The sequence below is a fragment of the Prosopis cineraria genome, unplaced genomic scaffold (genome assembly GCF_029017545.1).
Source record: "Prosopis cineraria cultivar Desert tree isolate PC_DT_omini unplaced genomic scaffold, ASM2901754v1 PC12, whole genome shotgun sequence".
NCBI lineage: Eukaryota > Viridiplantae > Streptophyta > Magnoliopsida > Fabales > Fabaceae > Prosopis > Prosopis cineraria.
Genome location: NW_026555343.1, coordinates 29,816,960 through 29,835,362, shown reverse-complemented (window position 1 = coordinate 29,835,362; position 18,403 = coordinate 29,816,960). Strand labels below are relative to the sequence as shown.

At 30.2% G+C, this 18,403-nt stretch overlaps 1 protein-coding gene across 1 annotated transcript; it reads right to left on the bottom strand.

Moving 5' to 3' along the window:
* Positions 1-11,779: 11,779 nt before the first annotated feature.
* LOC129289550 (glyoxylate/hydroxypyruvate reductase HPR3-like) lies at positions 11,780-17,893 on the bottom strand. Its single transcript, XM_054926327.1, has 2 exons — positions 17,320-17,893; positions 11,780-12,410 (listed from the first exon to the last, which is right to left on the bottom strand). Exons 1-2 carry the CDS (start codon positions 17,770-17,772, stop codon positions 11,871-11,873), a joined length of 993 nt encoding a protein of 330 aa, XP_054782302.1. The 5' UTR covers positions 17,773-17,893; the 3' UTR covers positions 11,780-11,870.
* Between the last annotated feature and the right edge of the window lie 510 nt (positions 17,894-18,403).

Here is an 18,403-nt window from a genome sequence, read left to right as displayed (position 1 = left end):
AATTATAGATCAATCATCTTTTGCACCATTCAAGCTTTGGTATAGCTTGTGAAGAATTTTTATTGAGAAGTAAACTTTTGACGTCTTAAAGTTTTGAGACAATTGGGGGAAAATCTAGTTTATGTAGTTGTTTGTTAATTAATTATTTGTTGAATTAAATTTTTTTAAAACTTGTTGGGTGATTAAAGACCCATTGATGCAAATTTTGGCAATATGATAGATTATGTGTGTGAAATTATGTTGGATTGTTAAGAGCAATATGGATGTTTATACATATATGATTGATGATGATGATTGAAAGCATGTCATTATGAAAATGATGAATATGTGATATTTGGCATATGGAGTATAATGGGTAAAGAAAATTGTGTGAATATGATTTGATATGATTAATTTTGTTGAATGGCATGTAAATTATCAATGTATGCATGGCATGATTATTTAAGCGGGAGTTCACCTATAGGAAGAGGAGTAATTGTGATAAACCCACATGGTAGTGGCAGCTTATTGTTGGAATCGAAAGCTTGCCGTGGCATCGATCGTTGGAATCGGGAGGTAGCCATTGTCCCATAGTTGATAGGACTACCCTACTTGTTCTTCGAATAACTCAAACTTAATTAGTCTTCACCAGTTCATGAGGAGGTTAAATTAAAGGTACAACACCTTATAGTTGTTAGCATTGGGAAAATCGTAGATCATAGGTGAGTGGGTTCGCCATAACTCAGAAGCTCTTCACGAATGGAAGGCTGGGTTAGTTTGAGTTGAGAACGTAGCCACTAAATAGCCACCAGCTTTATGTTGGAGGTATTATAAAGGTATAAGGTTGGCATTGATCTTGCATTTTATTTTTGGCCATATGATTGTTATTATTATAGTCCTACGTGTTTCTTATTAGGGACGTATGGTTGTTATTATTGCAATCTCATGATGTGCATTTTAAAATTATATGATGATATATGTTTATGCCTGGTTACATGGTTATTAGTTTTGTGGTCGAAGCTGTATTCAAAATATATGTATATTGTTAGGAAAGGCTAGCACCCAAAGGGGGTGAATTGAGTGATACTTAAAAACTTTTAAAAACTTAAAAAGAGTGAAGAATTAAAAAATTAAGGAAGAAGATAAGACACACAAGATTTAGACTGGTCAGCCACAAACTTGGCCTACGTCCAATCTTCAAGATTATAGTTGAGATTTTCAACTAAATTTACAAGCTTCAATGGGTGCTTGCCATCATAGTACAACTTTCAAGACTAAACTTGTCTTGATTCATTTAATAAACCTTGATACAAGCCAGCAAGTTGTTATAAACACTTGAAAAATCTTTTTTCAAGATTTCTGAGAAAATAAGATAAGTTTTTGTAAAAAACTTTCTTAAAAAGTATATGAGAATACAATTGAAAGCTTATAAACTTATGAAAACTTTTTACAATTCTTTTCAAGAATAATAAATGAATGCAAAATATATAAGTACGATTTGAAAGCTCTCTTAAATGCACGAATGATAATTTATATGCTCAAGAATTATTAGTTCTTTGTTTTGGTTCAAAATGAATCACTTATATAGTTTTTGAAAGTTGACAGACCATTAGAATAGTGATTTTATTTGTTGGTGTATTTTCTTGTGAGTGACTGGTACAATCATGGGTGAATTTGCACTAGAGTTGTTCTAGAAAATTGAACATGATAAATCACATGTGAACACCTTATCCTCCTACACATGGATTTACACTTATGAATAATCATTTAGTTTTGTGTGACAAATCACGCGTGGTACCATATTCCTCTTTCATGCGGTTTTGTACTTTTAATTAAACATCTAGTCATGTGTGCTAAAACTCATATGGTACCATATTGATCTCTCGCGTAGTTTTACACTTGTGAATATACTCGCATATCAGAGTGCTAAAACTTATGAGTGCACCATTAGCTCTCACGTGTGGTTTTGTAAATAAAAAACTATCATAAGTTGTGTGATAAATCACACATGGAACCTCTACTCTCTCATGTGTGAAATGGCTGGCAGAATGCCAAAGCCATTTAATGTGATCAAAACTCGTATGGAATTAAAATGATATCATGCGTGAAATTGCAAGCACTAGAGCACAAACTTATCTGGTGCATTTTCACGTATGAAACTACACAACTCAAGCAAGATTTTGCATGATCAAGAGATATAGATTTGTGAATCACTGATCATTCATATAAACTATTTTAGCTTGGCTTGAGAAGACTTAAGACTTAACAAGTTAAAATGAGATTGTGCAACAAGTAATAAATCACGCATGGCTACCATTAGTCTCACGAGTGGTTTTACAATTAAGACAATACAATGAAGCTTAGATGTTAAAACTTGCATGGACAACAAAGGCTTTCACATGTGGTTTTATATGCAGAAACAAAGCTTAATGCATCACACAACACAAGTGCTTAATCATGTGTGAAGCACTTCTTCACACTAGCGTGATTTACCTGCAGAATCACGTGTGATTCTGCCTCTCACCATGCAAATAGCTTTTATGGAAATCAACATGTAAGAAAGACATTGTTTGCAAGCTTTAACATACTTAGATAAGTCTTAATGCATATAAATAAAACATATGATACATTTATTTTATGACTAAGAGAAGTGATTAAGCTCTCTAAGTTTCACATTGAATCTAAGAGAATAACTTATCTTAAACTTCTTCATCTTCTCTTGCTTCTTCATGCTCTTGAGGTATTGTCTTCATTCATAATTCTTTCTATCTGCACATATAACAAATACCTCTTGTCTTAATTTTGTAATAATTAAAACACATGATCTAACAATCTCCCCCTTTTTGATGATGATAAAACTTTAATATCAAGATTCTTAGTTCTGTTTATTATAAAACTCTCCCTTAAACTGATATGGGATAATTAAAAGATAAATGCATAATTATTCAACTTGAAATAAAGAAATTTAATACTTGAATGACAAACATGAAAATTTTATTGATAACAAATATATTAAGTTCATATCATAACATATTACTAATGAAAAAGATCTAAACAAGAAAGATTGCTTCTTAAGGATTAATTCATATAGAATTTCTCCCCTTTAAGCCTAGCCTATCTCTCTACATATCTTTTCTCCCTTAGCTTCATCAAAAAGATACAGGCCTTCCTAAGATAGAGGAAACATGATATCTGAGATAGGCTTTTAGGATTTCTCTATCAGATAGAGAATTTAGGTTGACAGCAGGAGTTAACAGAACCATTGCCCATGTGGAAGAATCATTTGGATCCATAGATGGAATAGGATCTAAAGCTTCAATTGAGCTATCGATAGCTTGAGGAGAGGAAGGAGACGACTCTTGATCAGCACCTTCAACTTGTCCTTCAAGAGGCAGAGAAGCTTGATGTTGTTAAGGTTGATCTTTAGTACCTTGTTCCTCAGGTTCTTCAATGATAGGTTCCTCAACTGTTTAGTAAAGGGAAGGTTTAGTTTGTCTATGTTTGGGAATAGATTTCTTCCTCTGAAATATTTTAGTTATTGATTGAGCTAAGGAGATAGCAGGAGAAGTCATAGGAATTGGCATAGATGAGGGTGTGGCCGGCTCTCCAACATTTTGAGTGAGCTTATCAACAAGTTTGTTAAGACTCATATCATCAATGTCTTTAAAGAGCTCCTTAAAAGATAGTATTTTGATAGTTTTTGCTATGTTTGAGGATTTTGGTAGAGAGGAAATATAAGGAAGTGGCATACCATCAAAAGGATGAATAGGCTTTGAGGTGTCATGATGCCTTTAATAATCAAGCTAGGAGTTAGTTAGTTAAGCTGAGTCTAGAGGTTGGTTTCTTAGGCAAAGGTGGATAGATGACCCTTAGTCTCTTTGAGATAGAAGATTTTCTTACTCTTGAGAGGAAGGGTTAACAAGTGAGGGCATCCGGAATGTAAAGTGACGTGGGTCAAAATGAGTTTTAGAGGTGGAAGATGAATCCACTGTGTGCACCGAACCTTCTCTGAATCTTGAAGGACTAGTCTCATCTTCTTGTTTGACAATCCCTCCTTGTGCCTTAGAAATTTCAAGGTGATCCATGATTTTATCTAGCTTCCCATTTAAATACAGCATCATGTCACCAAGGCCCTTAATGTCATTTTTTAGATGTACCACTACTTGATCAAGCTTTCCTTCAATTTCATTGAGGATTTTATAAATAAAAGCATTTAACATGTCATGTGGAGTGAGCATATAAGGAAAGGGCTAAGACGAAGATGCTCTAACAGCTTTAGGTGTTCCAGTAGCAGCTTCCTTTAGTAACTTCCTTTTCTTTCTTGCTATAACATGATTAATAAGCTCTTCTTCCTCTTTAAGAATAAAATTTTTCCTTTCCAACTTGAATTTCATTTTGTAGAGAGCACTATCCTTAAATTCTTCTAGCTCCAGCACTGGTCCTTCAGTGTATTTGACATGAAACCTTTTTAAAATAGCAGACACAACTGATGCAAAGTAAATATTTGTATCTTTCTTTTGTTCCTTCTTCATCTTGGTGTTAACCTTAGTGGCATGCAGCATCTTGGTCAATATGTAGTAACACATATTAACCTTTTGCTTCTTGATCAATCGTGTTAGGAATTTAGTCTCGAATTCAGTGCAAGTATTGAAGGCCATCCTTTTGTTAACAAAGGATCTTGCCACAATATATGTTAGCATCCGGTGCTTGAATAGGAATGAAGTTGTTCTGAAGATGAATCCTAGCTTCAAAGCTTCTTCTGGCACATCTTTCATCATGTGTGCTAAAGCTCACGTGGTACCTTCTTGCTTTCTCACATGGTTTTGCACTTATTAATATACTTACATATCAAAGTACTAAAACTTGCGAGTGCACCATTAGATCTCACGCATGGTTTTGCACATAAGAAATTAACATCAATTTTGTGTGACAGATCACTTATGGAACCTCTTCTCTCTCACGCATGAAATGATTAGCAGAATGCCAAAGCCATTCTATGTGATTAAAACTTATGTGGAATTAGAAAGATATCACCTGTGAAATTGCAAACACTAAAGCACAAACTCGTCTAGTGCATTTTCACACATGGAACTATACAACTCAAGTAAAATTTTGCATGATCAAGAGATATAGATTTGTGAATCAATAATCATTCATGTGAATAATTTTAGCTTGGCTTAAGAAGATGTAAGGCTCAATAAGGCAAAATTAGATTGTACAACAAGTGATAAATCACATGTCGCTACCATCGTCTCATACGTGATTTTACACTTTGACACAATGTAATGAAGCTCAGATGCTAGAACTTGTGTGGACAACAAAGGCTTTCACATGTGGTTTTACATGCAAAAACAAAGCTTGAGGCATCACACAGCATAAGTGCTTAATCACACGTGAAGTACTTCTTCATAATCGCATGATTTAGCCATTAGTGTGTCTAACATGCAAAAACTCATGAGTTACCTATAGAATCATGTGTGATTTTTCCTCTCACCATACAAATAGCTTTAATAAAAATCAACATGTAAGAAAGACATTGTTTGCAAGTTTAGCATACTTATATGAGTCTTAATGTATATAAATGAGACATATGAGGCATTCATTTTATAATCAAGAAAAGTGATTAAGCTATCTAAGTTTGTGAATTGAATCTAAGAGAATAACTTATCCTAAACTTCTTTACCTTCTCTTGATTCTTCATACTCTTGAGATTTTGTTTTCATTCATGATTCTTTATATCTACACACATGACAAATACCTCTTGGTTTTATAATTATCAAAACACATGATCCAACACATGATATTTGTGAAGTTATTAATTGCTATTTGCATCTATAATTAATTGATATGTAATTGTATAAGTAAGATTGACCTTAGTTACTAAGTGGTTGTACTCACCCTTCTCTCTTCAATATTATAGGAATTAACTCATTAGGACATGATTGAGGGAAATAATCAGAGGCTTAAGATTTCTATCCCACATTTGCAGGCCTTATTTATTTAAGAGTTTATGTGTATAATTTATCTTGATAATGTCAACTAGGAGATTGCATGTTTTTTCTTACTTGCATTATTTGATTCTTGATCTAAGTAGCATATTTTTAGCCCCAGGTTATATGTGAATTAAATATGAAATCTAAATAGAGCTAAAATATTTATGCAAGTAATTAGTAAGTATATTTGTAAATGATGGTGATTTAGATGTGAGATTATATGATTGAGATTCCCCCTGTCATTTTTTAGATTAAGGGGTTGAGAGTTGAAAATGTGTTATACATGTTATTGAAGTGTTGTTATATGTTGCACAAGCCTTGTTAAATCTATCGAGTGTGGTCTAGGGGTGGTGTGAGCTTATGTCATTTGGTTGTGATTTTGGATACCCTAATTATGTTTTGAAAATACAAATGGGTATGTTTGCATTTTTACTGCATAACTTTTGATTAAGAAATGATTTGAATTTGAAACTAGTTTCATTAGCTAGAGCTCGAAGAAAGCCTTATGTAGATACCTAGATCACCTCAATTGGACGTTGGACAAAGATTTGGGGTATGTCGAAAGTTCAGCCAGAAAATCTACTATGACAGCTTTTACTATCATGGGTTTTTGCATTTTATGCCGCATCATAACATTTTATGCTATAATGTGTTATACTAGAATCACTACTTTTTCTCTTTTGACCTCATGTTGATGTTATCTTACCTTGTATGGTGTTCATGCTTCCATATAAATGTTTTGCTTTGATTTGAATTTATAAAATGATTTTTAGCATGTGAAGTTTTGAAAACTTGGGATTCTATTTATATAAATTTTACAAACTTGGAAATTCAATTGGGTTAGTCAATGATTACCTTGATTTTAGAGTTAATGGTGGATTAGTAAGAGAGATCTTACAATTTTTTTGCTTCTCTAAGCTCTAAAATGTCTTCTAAATACTAATAGGACCTCGATCCATGAGAGAATCAAGATCTTGTACGTGAGTGGTCTCTTAAATCTATTGAATTGGAACAAAGAACATAAGAATAAGAGGAACAAAGTGATGAAAGAAGAAGAGCAACTATTGAATGAAGGAAATTGAGGGAGTGAAGTATGATCTATAGTCATCAAATGAGGGAGTAGCGATGGCAAGGAGAGGGAGACAAGAGAAGGAAGGTCAAAGGAGCAAACGACAGTGTTGAGAGGAGTGGAGGTGAAAGAGAGAATTCAAGGAGTATATAAACTTGTTATGCAAAAGGAAAAAAAAATAAATGCTAGCATGGTCAATTACAAAATTAGCACTAATAAAAAAATGCTTTTTATGTCACTTTTTAACATCATTTGGGCAAAAATTTATTGTTAAAAAAAAAGGGCCGATGACAGTTTTGTAAATAAGGCAAAGAGTTTTAACATCAATTATGTGAATAACTAATGTTAAAAGTATTTTCCATGTCGGTTATTCAACTAACCGACATGAAAAGCTAGAAAAAAAATTAAAAAAAAAAGAAATTTAAAAATTTTCAATGTCATAGAATCGATGTTAAAAAGAAAAATAATGTCAGTTTTTTGAAAAACTGACATTGTTTTTCTTTAAAAATAATTCCTCCACATCTCCACCCTCATTTGAATAGCCCATTTCTTTTTTCCTCTTTCTCTCTCTTCTCAAGTTCTCTTGCCGAACTTTCCTAGCCTTCAAAGCTTCAACCTTTGCCCATTTCGATTGTCAAAAAGCTCCATTCACTTTTTGTCAATGTTCATTGGCCATTGCATTTTAGTGTTTGAAGTTTGTAGCTTTGTCATTGTCAATCTTCAACTTTAGAGCAAATCCATCGTCGCTGTCTCTTGTGTATGGGTTCAAGTGAGTTCTTTGATTTTAGGTCTCCATTTGCTTTCTTCCTTCTTCCCTCTTCTTCCATTGTAGGTAGGTCAACTTCATATGCATTTTTTTTAGTAGGTGCCTTCTCCTTCTTCCTTCTCCATTGTTGGGTGTTACTTTAAGTGAGTTTTTTAAGTTGTATTTTCTTCTCCGATAGATTCCAAGTAAGTCTCATTGTTATTTTTTTATTTTTTTATTGGCTTATGAAAATCATAGTAGTTGGATTTGAATTATAGTCTTCGCATTTTTTTTAATTTTTTTTTAGTTTTCTGATATGTTGCCTATCTTAAGGGAAGAAATTTAAATTCTTTATTTTTTTTGTTGATTTTTTGATAAAATGAAATTTATAATTTATAGGAAGAATTAAATTTATTGTGATAAACTTTGTTGTGTAATTTTGATATTCAAGGTTTTAGAATTATTATGTTTTCAATAAATATTTCCAATTGTTTCTACTTAGAATTTTGTAATTGTTGAAATTTTGGAATATTTCATTTTAAAAGGAAACTCTGCTAATTTTTTTTTAATATTTACAAATTGAAGAACAAACATGCTTGAGCTAAGAAAGTATATAATTTAGTCAAAATTTTTATTCACGTGTTTTTTTTGGAATTGTTATATGTTTAAAATTTGCTTGGGTTTACTTAAATTTTAAAATTGTTTGAGATTTGAATTGAATTTGATTGTTTTTATTTTAGTCAAATTATATGATGGATGGGACACACAAGGATCAAAATGCACTTAGTTGGGTTTATCCCAATGTAAGTATGTATCCTTAGCTTTTCACATCGTATGAACCCTTAACTAAGTACTTTTCACGTAGTATGAACAATTAGCCAAATACTTTTCACATCCATTACTTCTATATTTTTTTCAATTTGAAAAAATTAAAAAAAATTGACAAATTATATATGATCCCAAAATTTCAACAATTACAAAACAAAATTCACTCAACAATAATCATGTTTATCTTTTTTATTTGTAATAATTAAAAAATTGTTTGATAGAGTCTCCCATAAAATTTTGATATTCCAAAATATCAAAAAATTTATCAGTATCAAAATTTAGGCAGCAAAAATCACAACGTTGGACATATAATAAAATTTTTATTCATAACCATTTAAATAAAAAAAATTATGCAACAACAAAGATGACAAATTGAAATGTAAAACAACTTATAATCTATTATAAATTTAAGAAATAAATAAAAAAGTAATAAAAACAGTCAAATTTACTTGCAGCAGGGATGAAAATGGGAAACTCTAAAACCCCAGCACCAACAATGGAAGAGGAAGAGGGACGAACAAATCTACCACTGCATTGTCCAAAGGAATAAGAAGGAAGAAGAAGAAAATGTTACAAAAAAGCATTAAGAAACAATGAAGGAGGAAGAAGGAACAAGAAAGAAGCGGAAAAATGACTTATTCCTAAGAAAGGGAATGACCGGGACAGCGGACAGAACAGAGAGTGGCAGATGACGGGAGACAAAAGGCTAGCGACAAATGGCTGAAGGCTAGCAGCGGAAACCTAAGAGCCTCTCAATTTCTGGAAAGGCATTTTGAAATTTCAGAGAAAATGGTAGCTAAATGGTTCAAGAAAATGAAATGGGAAAGCTGTTGTCCATGTAGCAACTTTATGAAAGGTTTTTAACGTTGGTTATTAGCATAATCTATGATAAAAACCCTTTCCACATTGATTTAAAATTTTTTTTATTTTAAAACAATAGAACTTTCCATGTCAATTCTGTTAGAAACAGATATGAAAAGTTTTAAATTTTTTACCACGTCAGTTTTGACTAACAACTGATATGGAAAAGTATGATTTTTTTAAAAAATTATTTATATATCATTTACTTTACCACATCGGTTTTTTTTTAAAAACTATTTTACCATATTGTTCTGTATCCAAATCGATGTGGTAAGTTCCTTTAAAGTTGGTTATTGTTTGAACCAATGTTAAATATTTTGCTTTTAATTACTTTCATGCCATTGCCTTTTTTTACAACTATTTTTTTAATAACCGATATTAAAAGGCAATTTAAATAGCTATTTTTAAAGTTGTCTCTCCATTGTATATAACTTAAAATTTGTCTTGATTATTTCTTTATTCTAATTTCCATTTTATATGAATAGAAGAGCTTTGGAGCACACTTCTTTGAAGCACACCTGTTCAATTCATAGTTGGCAAATGGTACTACATGAGTCATACAATTAATATGTTGCTTTTATTTAAATGATCTTATTCAAATATTTATTTGATCTTAATTTCTTGTTTCTGTTACTTAGTCAATGTATGATTGACTTTTCTTTCAAGCATTAGAGCTTTTGTTATTATCATTTTGCTTTGAATATCATGATTAGGTTCTATGTTGGATTATATTATGCATTGAGGTGAAAATCTTCTAATTTCCATTTTATATGCGCATTATTGCTCAAGTTGTATGTAAGGGTTCATGTCAATGCAAACCATGGATCAATGTTAAAACCGATAATTCGAGCCAAATCTAACAGGTTAATCCAAACCCTCACGAAAAAAGTTAGGATCAAGTTTAATTATATAGACTTTTTAAAACGATAGAATACTTTAAGCTCAATTTGAATAAGTCCGGCCCAAATAAGCTCAATCGTTGAAATTTGCCACTTTATATGTATATAGAGTTGGCAATTTGGCTAAGCTCAATGAGTCAGCTCAAACTAGCTCAAAAAAAGTTAGGAACGGTTTTGACTATATGAATTTTTTTAAGAGGTAAGATACTTCAAGCTCGATCCGAATTAGCCTAGCCTGAATTGAGCTCAATCCATATAAATTCGGTCTACCTGAATTACTAGCTCTAATCAATATTGATTTTGTAAAGAAGAGTACTGAAACTTTGAAAGGATGGGAAGAGCTATCAATTTTGCACGAGTAAGTAATAGAAATGAAATGTATTTGTTTACATTTGAGATGCATTGGGTATATATTTTGGTGCTATTGACCAACACTTTGCTCCTTTATTAAGTGAGGAGTATGCAAAATTAATATATAATAATTGTAAAACTTATTGTATTTTGGATGTTGTAAATATTTTTTTAATATTTTTGTGAGTTATTTTTTTTATTTCGAATAATAGGGATTTTTTTGGATTGCCAATAAGAAAAACAAAAATATTTTTTTTTAATAAAAAAGACATTCCACATTAGTCTTTTAGGAAAACTAATGTGAAAAATGGACTTTCTATGTTGGATTTATTTGTTATCAATATGGAAAGTTTTTTTAACTGACATGGAAAGTTGACCTTTTTACTTCAATCTTTTTTACTTGTCCCTAATAATCAATGTAAAAAATTTAAAATAACTGATATAAAAATCCTTCTTATAGTAGTGTAGATACATCTCATTAAATGCTCCAACTTCTATTTGCCGTTTTAAATCCACCCCAAAGTTTCTTTTGAAAATTCACTCCTTAAGCTTTTCTGAATTTACATTTAAAAAGTCATTTTACTCAATTAAAAAATCTCCAAACAACTTTCAACATTTGAAAAGTAGGAAGTACTTCCCAAATGCCAAATTTTATTTACTCAAATGGGTTCTAAGTTTGTTTAAACTTTAAACTTAAGTTTACAAACAAATTTCAAAATTAACGAAAGCTTAATTAAACAATTTAATTTACAGCCAACAATAAAAAGATGAATCAATAGCTCAATCCATTATATATAACCAGAATATTAGTAGATATGCTTTATTTATTAAAAAAAAACAAAATGTGCAGCCATAATGCTGGAAGAATGGATTAGCTAGAGTTCTTATTGTCAATCGCTTGGTTAGTTGGTAATCCTAAATTCTAAATAAAGGGTGTCACATTATGTTAGAGGTTAGGAAGGTTAACATAAATCCCCACCTCGTTACCTCAAGGTAGCTATGGGATTTGATGTAAATCCTTCAAGTGAAGGATTGTCTTTTGGTGTAATTTTCAAGTATAATCATCCATGAATGTATTCATTTTTCTTCTCATTATGCAAGTCTTAAGACATAAGTTCACGAATCGGTAGATCAATTCAAATAATCTACCCCGGCTGGTGAAAGTACAGCCCGGCTGGTGAAAGTAGAGGCTTACTTGAGAAGAAAGCATCCATATTGGCAGCCATTAGTTCAGAAACTCCCATTATAGATTCTGAAGTGTGCACAGCAGCATGAGGAGAAAAAACTACATTGTCCAATTCAAAAAGCTCTCGAGGAACATGAGGCTCTTTCTCAAACACATCCAAACCAGCTCCTCCAATCTCTCGTTTCACTAAACTCTTAACCAATTCTTTCTCATCTATCAGACTTCCTCTTCCAATGTTCACAATGATTCCTTCTCTTCCCAAGGCCATCATCACTTCCCTGTTCACCATATGCCTTGTTTGTTCGTTCAGTGCACAGCAGAGAACAAGCACGTCACTTGCAGAAGCAAGCTCCAAGATGTTTTGATAGAAAGGGTATGACACAAGTGGCTTCTTGTTCTTTGAGGTGTACGATATGATGCAACCGAAAGCTTCGAGCCGTTTTGCTGTTTCTGAGACTATGTTTCCGAGGCCTACGATCCCGACTCGCTTGCCTCTCAGCTGAAAAAATAGCTTATAATTGCTTCGTTGGTTTGCAGAGTCAAACAGGAAATGAAAAGCATACGTCATGATTCATATGTTCGTTTGGATTTTAACTTGACTAGACCAGCAGCTTCGACCGAAAACGCACTTGTTAATCGATTCTTGGTCAGGTCTCTAGACCAGTGAAACCAGCTTGAATAACGAGTGAACCGGTTCAACTTTTTCTCCATACAAGAACAAGTTATGATATATTCCTATGTTTTTATTTATAAGGTAGATAGAGAAGAAAAAAATTAATCTTATTTACAAGATATTTGTTAATTTTTAATGCCTACTTTTAATTTTTATTTTTATTAAATACTTTGAATAAAAATACTAGTAATGAGATTTAAAATATTTATTAGAGATAAAAATAAAAATTTATTAAATTTTAATACAAAATTAATGAAATTTAAAATTTTTTTAATTCTAATAAAACGTGCTAAAAATAACTTATAAATAGAACTAAATGGAATATAATAACTATATAATTTTTGCACCCAAATAGTATAGAATTAGAAATTAATGAAAGAAAAAAATATTTGTCATTAAAAAAAAGCTTACTGAAAAAAAATACCAAAATAAGAGTGTTATGGGACATGAGATCATCCTGTCTCCTATTCGAGAAAGGACCATGAGTTGGCTTTCTCAGCCTGCGTCCTACTGGGATTGGGACGACCCATTACTATTATTACTTTGGTTTCAATACTTGAAAATCAAAATGATTTCAAATCTTATTTCTATTACAAGTTGACCATCAGAACATCTTTTGCAATTTTTTTATTTAAGTCAGCAAAAGAAGATACTGGTCATGAAGTCTTCGGAGGATGATAAATAAATCTAACTCAAATAAGCAAATAACGAAGGAATACTATAAAATGAGATAATTACTCTAAAATTTCTGAAATCTTATCTAACATAATTTTTCAAAGACTATTATTGTTAAACTTTTGAATTGACTTTATGAATTTATCCTTTTTATGTTTATAACTTATAAAATTATATTAATTTTTCTCATAAACTCGAATTAGATAAAATTCGATTAAACTCAAGGTTGACTTTTTAAGTTTATCATTTTTACGTTTCTAACTTATAAAATTATGTTAATTTGCTCATAAATTCATTGAACAAAATAAGTATATATTATGTGAAACTTGATTCATGGAAGCGGTAGGATTTGATTCAATGAAAAATAAAACTACAAAAACTAAAAATTAATATTAATAAAAGAGAAAAAATATCAAAAATAAGTTGTCACATTTTAAAATTTTTATTTTAAGTATAATATTTCATAAATGTAGATGGATTTAATTTCAATTATTTATACCTAAAATATATTTAAATTAAATTATGGTCATATTTTATATTTTAATTATTTAATCATGTATTTTTAAAAGTTATTTATTAATAGATGTAAACTCTTACAAGTTTGCAATCCGAGTTTATGTTTCAAATTTACATTTTTATCGTGAGTTTACTTAAATTTGATGAGTTTAAAAACTTTGCTAAAGACCCTCTAAAAAATAATAAATGTAAAGTTATTAAAGTATATGAAGTGTATAACTAAACTTATGGCCAGTTGTTTTGTTAATCACTAAAGTGAAGTTGCTAAGATAGGAAATATGTTTGTTATCACATGCCTAAACTAACTTCTACTATAACTTCAATTTAGGTTTTAACAACTATGCTATGTTTTTTATTAGTTTGAAGAGGTGAGAAATGTAATTTCACAAAGAAAATTTATGTAAGATAAATCTCTAGGGATCTCAAAGTAATTACTCCATTTTATGATAGTTTTGTCATTTGTCCATTTGGGTGGAGTTTACTTGTAACTCCCCCCATATTCTTGGGGATCAAGTTTTAAATAACTCCTTTTGGAGAAGACAAAAAATATTCAAAATATATAAATGATAATTAAATAATGCAAAATGTGATATATTCAATCCCCAGGAATTTGTCTGATATTTTGATTTTTAATAAAATAATATATTTTCTTTCAATGACTATTCTTGAGAAATGACTAATTTGATTGGATTACCAATTAAAAATAAAATGTAAAATAATTATTTTTATTTTGCAAATTTGTTTATCAATCAAGTGTAAGTACTAAAAATCAATGATTCTTATACATTGAGAAATGACTATTTTAATTGGACTATTAACTAAAATGAAATAAAAAATAATTACTTTCTTTCTACAAATTCATAATATATAAATGGATTAAATTATGATTACTTCCTTTTTGCAAAACTATTTTCATTTTGAAAATGACTACTTTAATTGCACTTAATTGATATAAAAATTTTCCCAAAAAAAGTAGTATTTTCTATTTGATTTTAATCAATAACTCAACCAAATTTATTTCCTAATGTATAATAGTCACCACTAAGGACAAATGTATCATTTCATCTTCATCAAAAATCAGAATGCCAAATAAGTCCTTAGAGATTAAATAATAATTATTACATTTTAAAGTACATAACTGTCATTTGAATATTTTGGAAGTATTTTTATTATTATTTTCCCTACTAAAACATATATGGTCAATTACATTTTATTCCCCTTCAAGTTGTTCTGTTCTAAGCACATTGAAGTTTAGTGATTATCTAATCTTGCTGCCCTTAGCCCCCCATGCATGCGTCTGGCGACTAGATGCAAAATTTAGATATATTTTCTTAAATATAATAGGAAAACAAATTAAAGTCGATTCAAAATAACTACAAAATTCTCTCCCTTGTAAAGGAGAGAAATGAAAAAATCAATACATTTGAACCGTTAAATTGAATTTAAAAATTTAAATTTAATAATTTTTAAAAATATAAATTTAATTTGAACAGTTCAGATTTGTAGTGGAGAAATAGTGAAAAAAAAAAAAAGATAATGAGGAGAAATCCACCCCAAAAAAAAGGTGATGGCAAACAAGCAATGATGATCCCAAAAAAATTTATTAAACAGACAAAATTTTGTACCGAATATAATTAATTTAATTATTCTATAGAATATAATTTTAAATATTATATAAAGTAATATAAAAATAAATCATATGATAAGTTTAAAAATATATATTAATTTCATTTGTATAATAAATTTACTTTTATAATAATTAAGAGAATAAATACTATTTTTAAATATATATATATATATATGCGCACACGCGCGCTTGATAATTTTAAAAGAGTACTGGACAACAGAGACTCTGGGTGTGTTTGGATTAAAAATTTTAAAACTGAGGTTAGAATTAATTGAGGTTAGCAAACTGAGGTTGGAAGAAATGTACAACTTTAATGTGATTTATGTTTGGATACTTTTTTCAGAAGTAAGTTAAATGAACTAAAATTTATTTGGATGATTTGATTCAAAAACCAGTTGAGATATATAATGACAAAAATAGACATCAATTTTTTTTGTATATATTTTTGTAACTAATATGATATTTTTAGGAAAGAATATTAAACGTACAATTAAATTTTTCAGAAAGGTAAAATTAAATTATACAAGTTTATTTTTTAAAAGTTAGAATTAAAAAAATCTAATATAAATGACATATTAAATTTTTTTAAATTTATAAATGTGTTGCACTGATTTTAAAAAATAAATTACATTGCTACTAACTTAAAACAATTATTGTTTATGATTATTTTTTTATTCCATTTAATTTAATCATAATTGATTTAATGATTAAATTTGTATAATCTCATATTTGTATAATCTCATATTTTTTAAATAGACATCAATTTAAATAGACATCAATTTCTAAAAACCAATTGAGATATATAATGACAAAAATAGACATCAATTTTTTTGTATATATTTTTGTAACTAATATGATATTTTTAGGAAAGAATATTAAACATACAATTAAATTTTTCAGAAAGGTAAAATTAAATTATACAATTTTATTTTTTTAAAGTTAGAATTAAAAAATCTAAGATAAATGACATATTAAATTTTTTTAAATTTATAAATGTGTTGCACTGATTTTAAAAAATAAATTACATTGCTACTAACTTAAAACAATTATTGTTTATGATTAGTTTTTTATTCCATTTAATTTAATCATAATTGATTTAATGATTAAATTTGTATAATCTCATATTCGTATAATCTCATATTTCTTTTTCTTTCTATTTTTTCCCGAAGCCTTGTGCAAATATTTTACGATAAGATGAGAGATTGAGGAAGCCAAGAGATATCATGTGAGAACAAGAAAGAAAAAACCCACAAAATAATGAATGCCAGCTTCACTTTCCCACGTTACGTTGCTCCAGAAGCTGTATTTTGTAGCTTCAATTCTAACGCCCGTTTCTTTCCCAACGCTCTTTACAAAATTTTTGTAGCCAAACAAAAATAAAAATTTTTATAATGAGCTTTTGATGCCTCAACTAAGGTTTTGGTTATCCAAAGCTCAGTTACGTGTTTATCCAAACATGCACTCCAATGATTTTCTCATTGGTAAGGTCTTTGAAAACGATCCAACGTCCAGCGTTGGCTATAGAGGAGGTTACTTTTTTTTTTTATTTTAAAAATTATTTAGTTATTTTAAATAAAAAATTAATATTAATTAATAATCAAAGAATTGTAATAAAATTTCAGAACCTATTAATTTTTAATTAATATAAATATGTTTTAATAGTTTTTTATTAATATTTTTTTAATTTATATTAAAAATTATCGTATCTATATCTAAGTTATATAAAAATACCCTTTATTTTGTCCCGCATAAAAAATATATATAATTTAAAAATTAATAAAGTTATTGGCCAAAAAAGGTGGATCCACACTTTATTTGACACGTGAGAACATGCCCCCAATTAAAATAATTAAAATGAAATTAATTAAAATAATAAAAAAAAAAAGTTATCAATAGTTGAAAGGAATCCGAAAGAACCTTGAAGCCTGTAGGAAATTGGAACGCACCCGACCTGAATCCGTCCCGATACCGTATGCGCCGATTGGCCGCCGAAATTTTAGAGCCAACGTCTATAAGCAAACCTACCGCCATATCCGCAACATCCTCCGAGTACAAATTCCCGGCACCGGCGATCTGGATTCCACGGCGGTGGCACTCGGCTAAGTCAATGTGGTTCAATCCGACGCTGGTGGTGAGGACGAGGCCGACGAAAGGAAGAAGGTCTAGGAGCTTGGCGGTGACGGGAGCGGTGGTGCAGCTGAGAATGGCGCGAACGGATGAAGGGTCACGGTTGTCGGCCGTGAGAAATTGGTGCAGTGGGAGAGAAGAGGTGTTGGGGTTAAGGAAGCTGAACTTGTGAGAGCAAAGGGATTGGGTGAATGGGAAGCTAATAGGAGGACCGAGAACAAGAACTTGTGGGAGATTCGCCATTGACGACGGTGGTGGAAGAAGAAGAGAGGAAAGTGAAAGATAGGGTCCATAATGATTGGACTTAAGGAAGATGATGGTGTTTGTGGTTGCCACTTTAGCAGTGTTCTGCCACTATGCTTTGCGGTGGTCACGATCACCCTTATAAGAGCTATGTTTTCTAACACAAGATACTTGCAAGTTGCAACGGGTGTTTCATTGAAAAATTATATTCAGGACTCACAGGAAGATTTAATTAATAAAAAATCTCATCAAATATAAAAAATACTTTAAAATTGTATTTGGATGAGTGAAATTAGATCAAGAATTTAGATTTAAAATCTTAAATTTAAAATTTATAAATTCTGAATTATTTATTTGGATTACATAAAAAACTTTGAATTATAATATTAGAATCTTTTTTTTATTTTAAGTAAAATTTTAAATTTTAAATTTTATGTTTGAATTTAAAAGTAATTAAGACAACGTCGGCGATCCAATCCTGGTCAAAATTAGCAGCCTGAATGGCTAACTTCCACCCAGATCAAATTACTAGCACCTATCAAGATTGAACGATAGTTTTTCACTAGTACTGTATCGTTGGCGACGACTGGGACTAGATGGCCAATGTCAACCAAGACTAGACTGTCAGCAC

Coding starts and splice junctions, on each gene's coding strand:
- LOC129289550 (XM_054926327.1), bottom strand. CDS start 17,772: ATGGCGAATCTCCCACAAGTTCTTGTTCTCGGTCCTCCTATTAGCTTC. Junction 12,411..17,319: donor AATTTCCTACAGGCTTCAAG/GTTCTTTCGGAT, acceptor CTATTTTTTCAG/CTGAGAGGCAAGCGAGTCGG.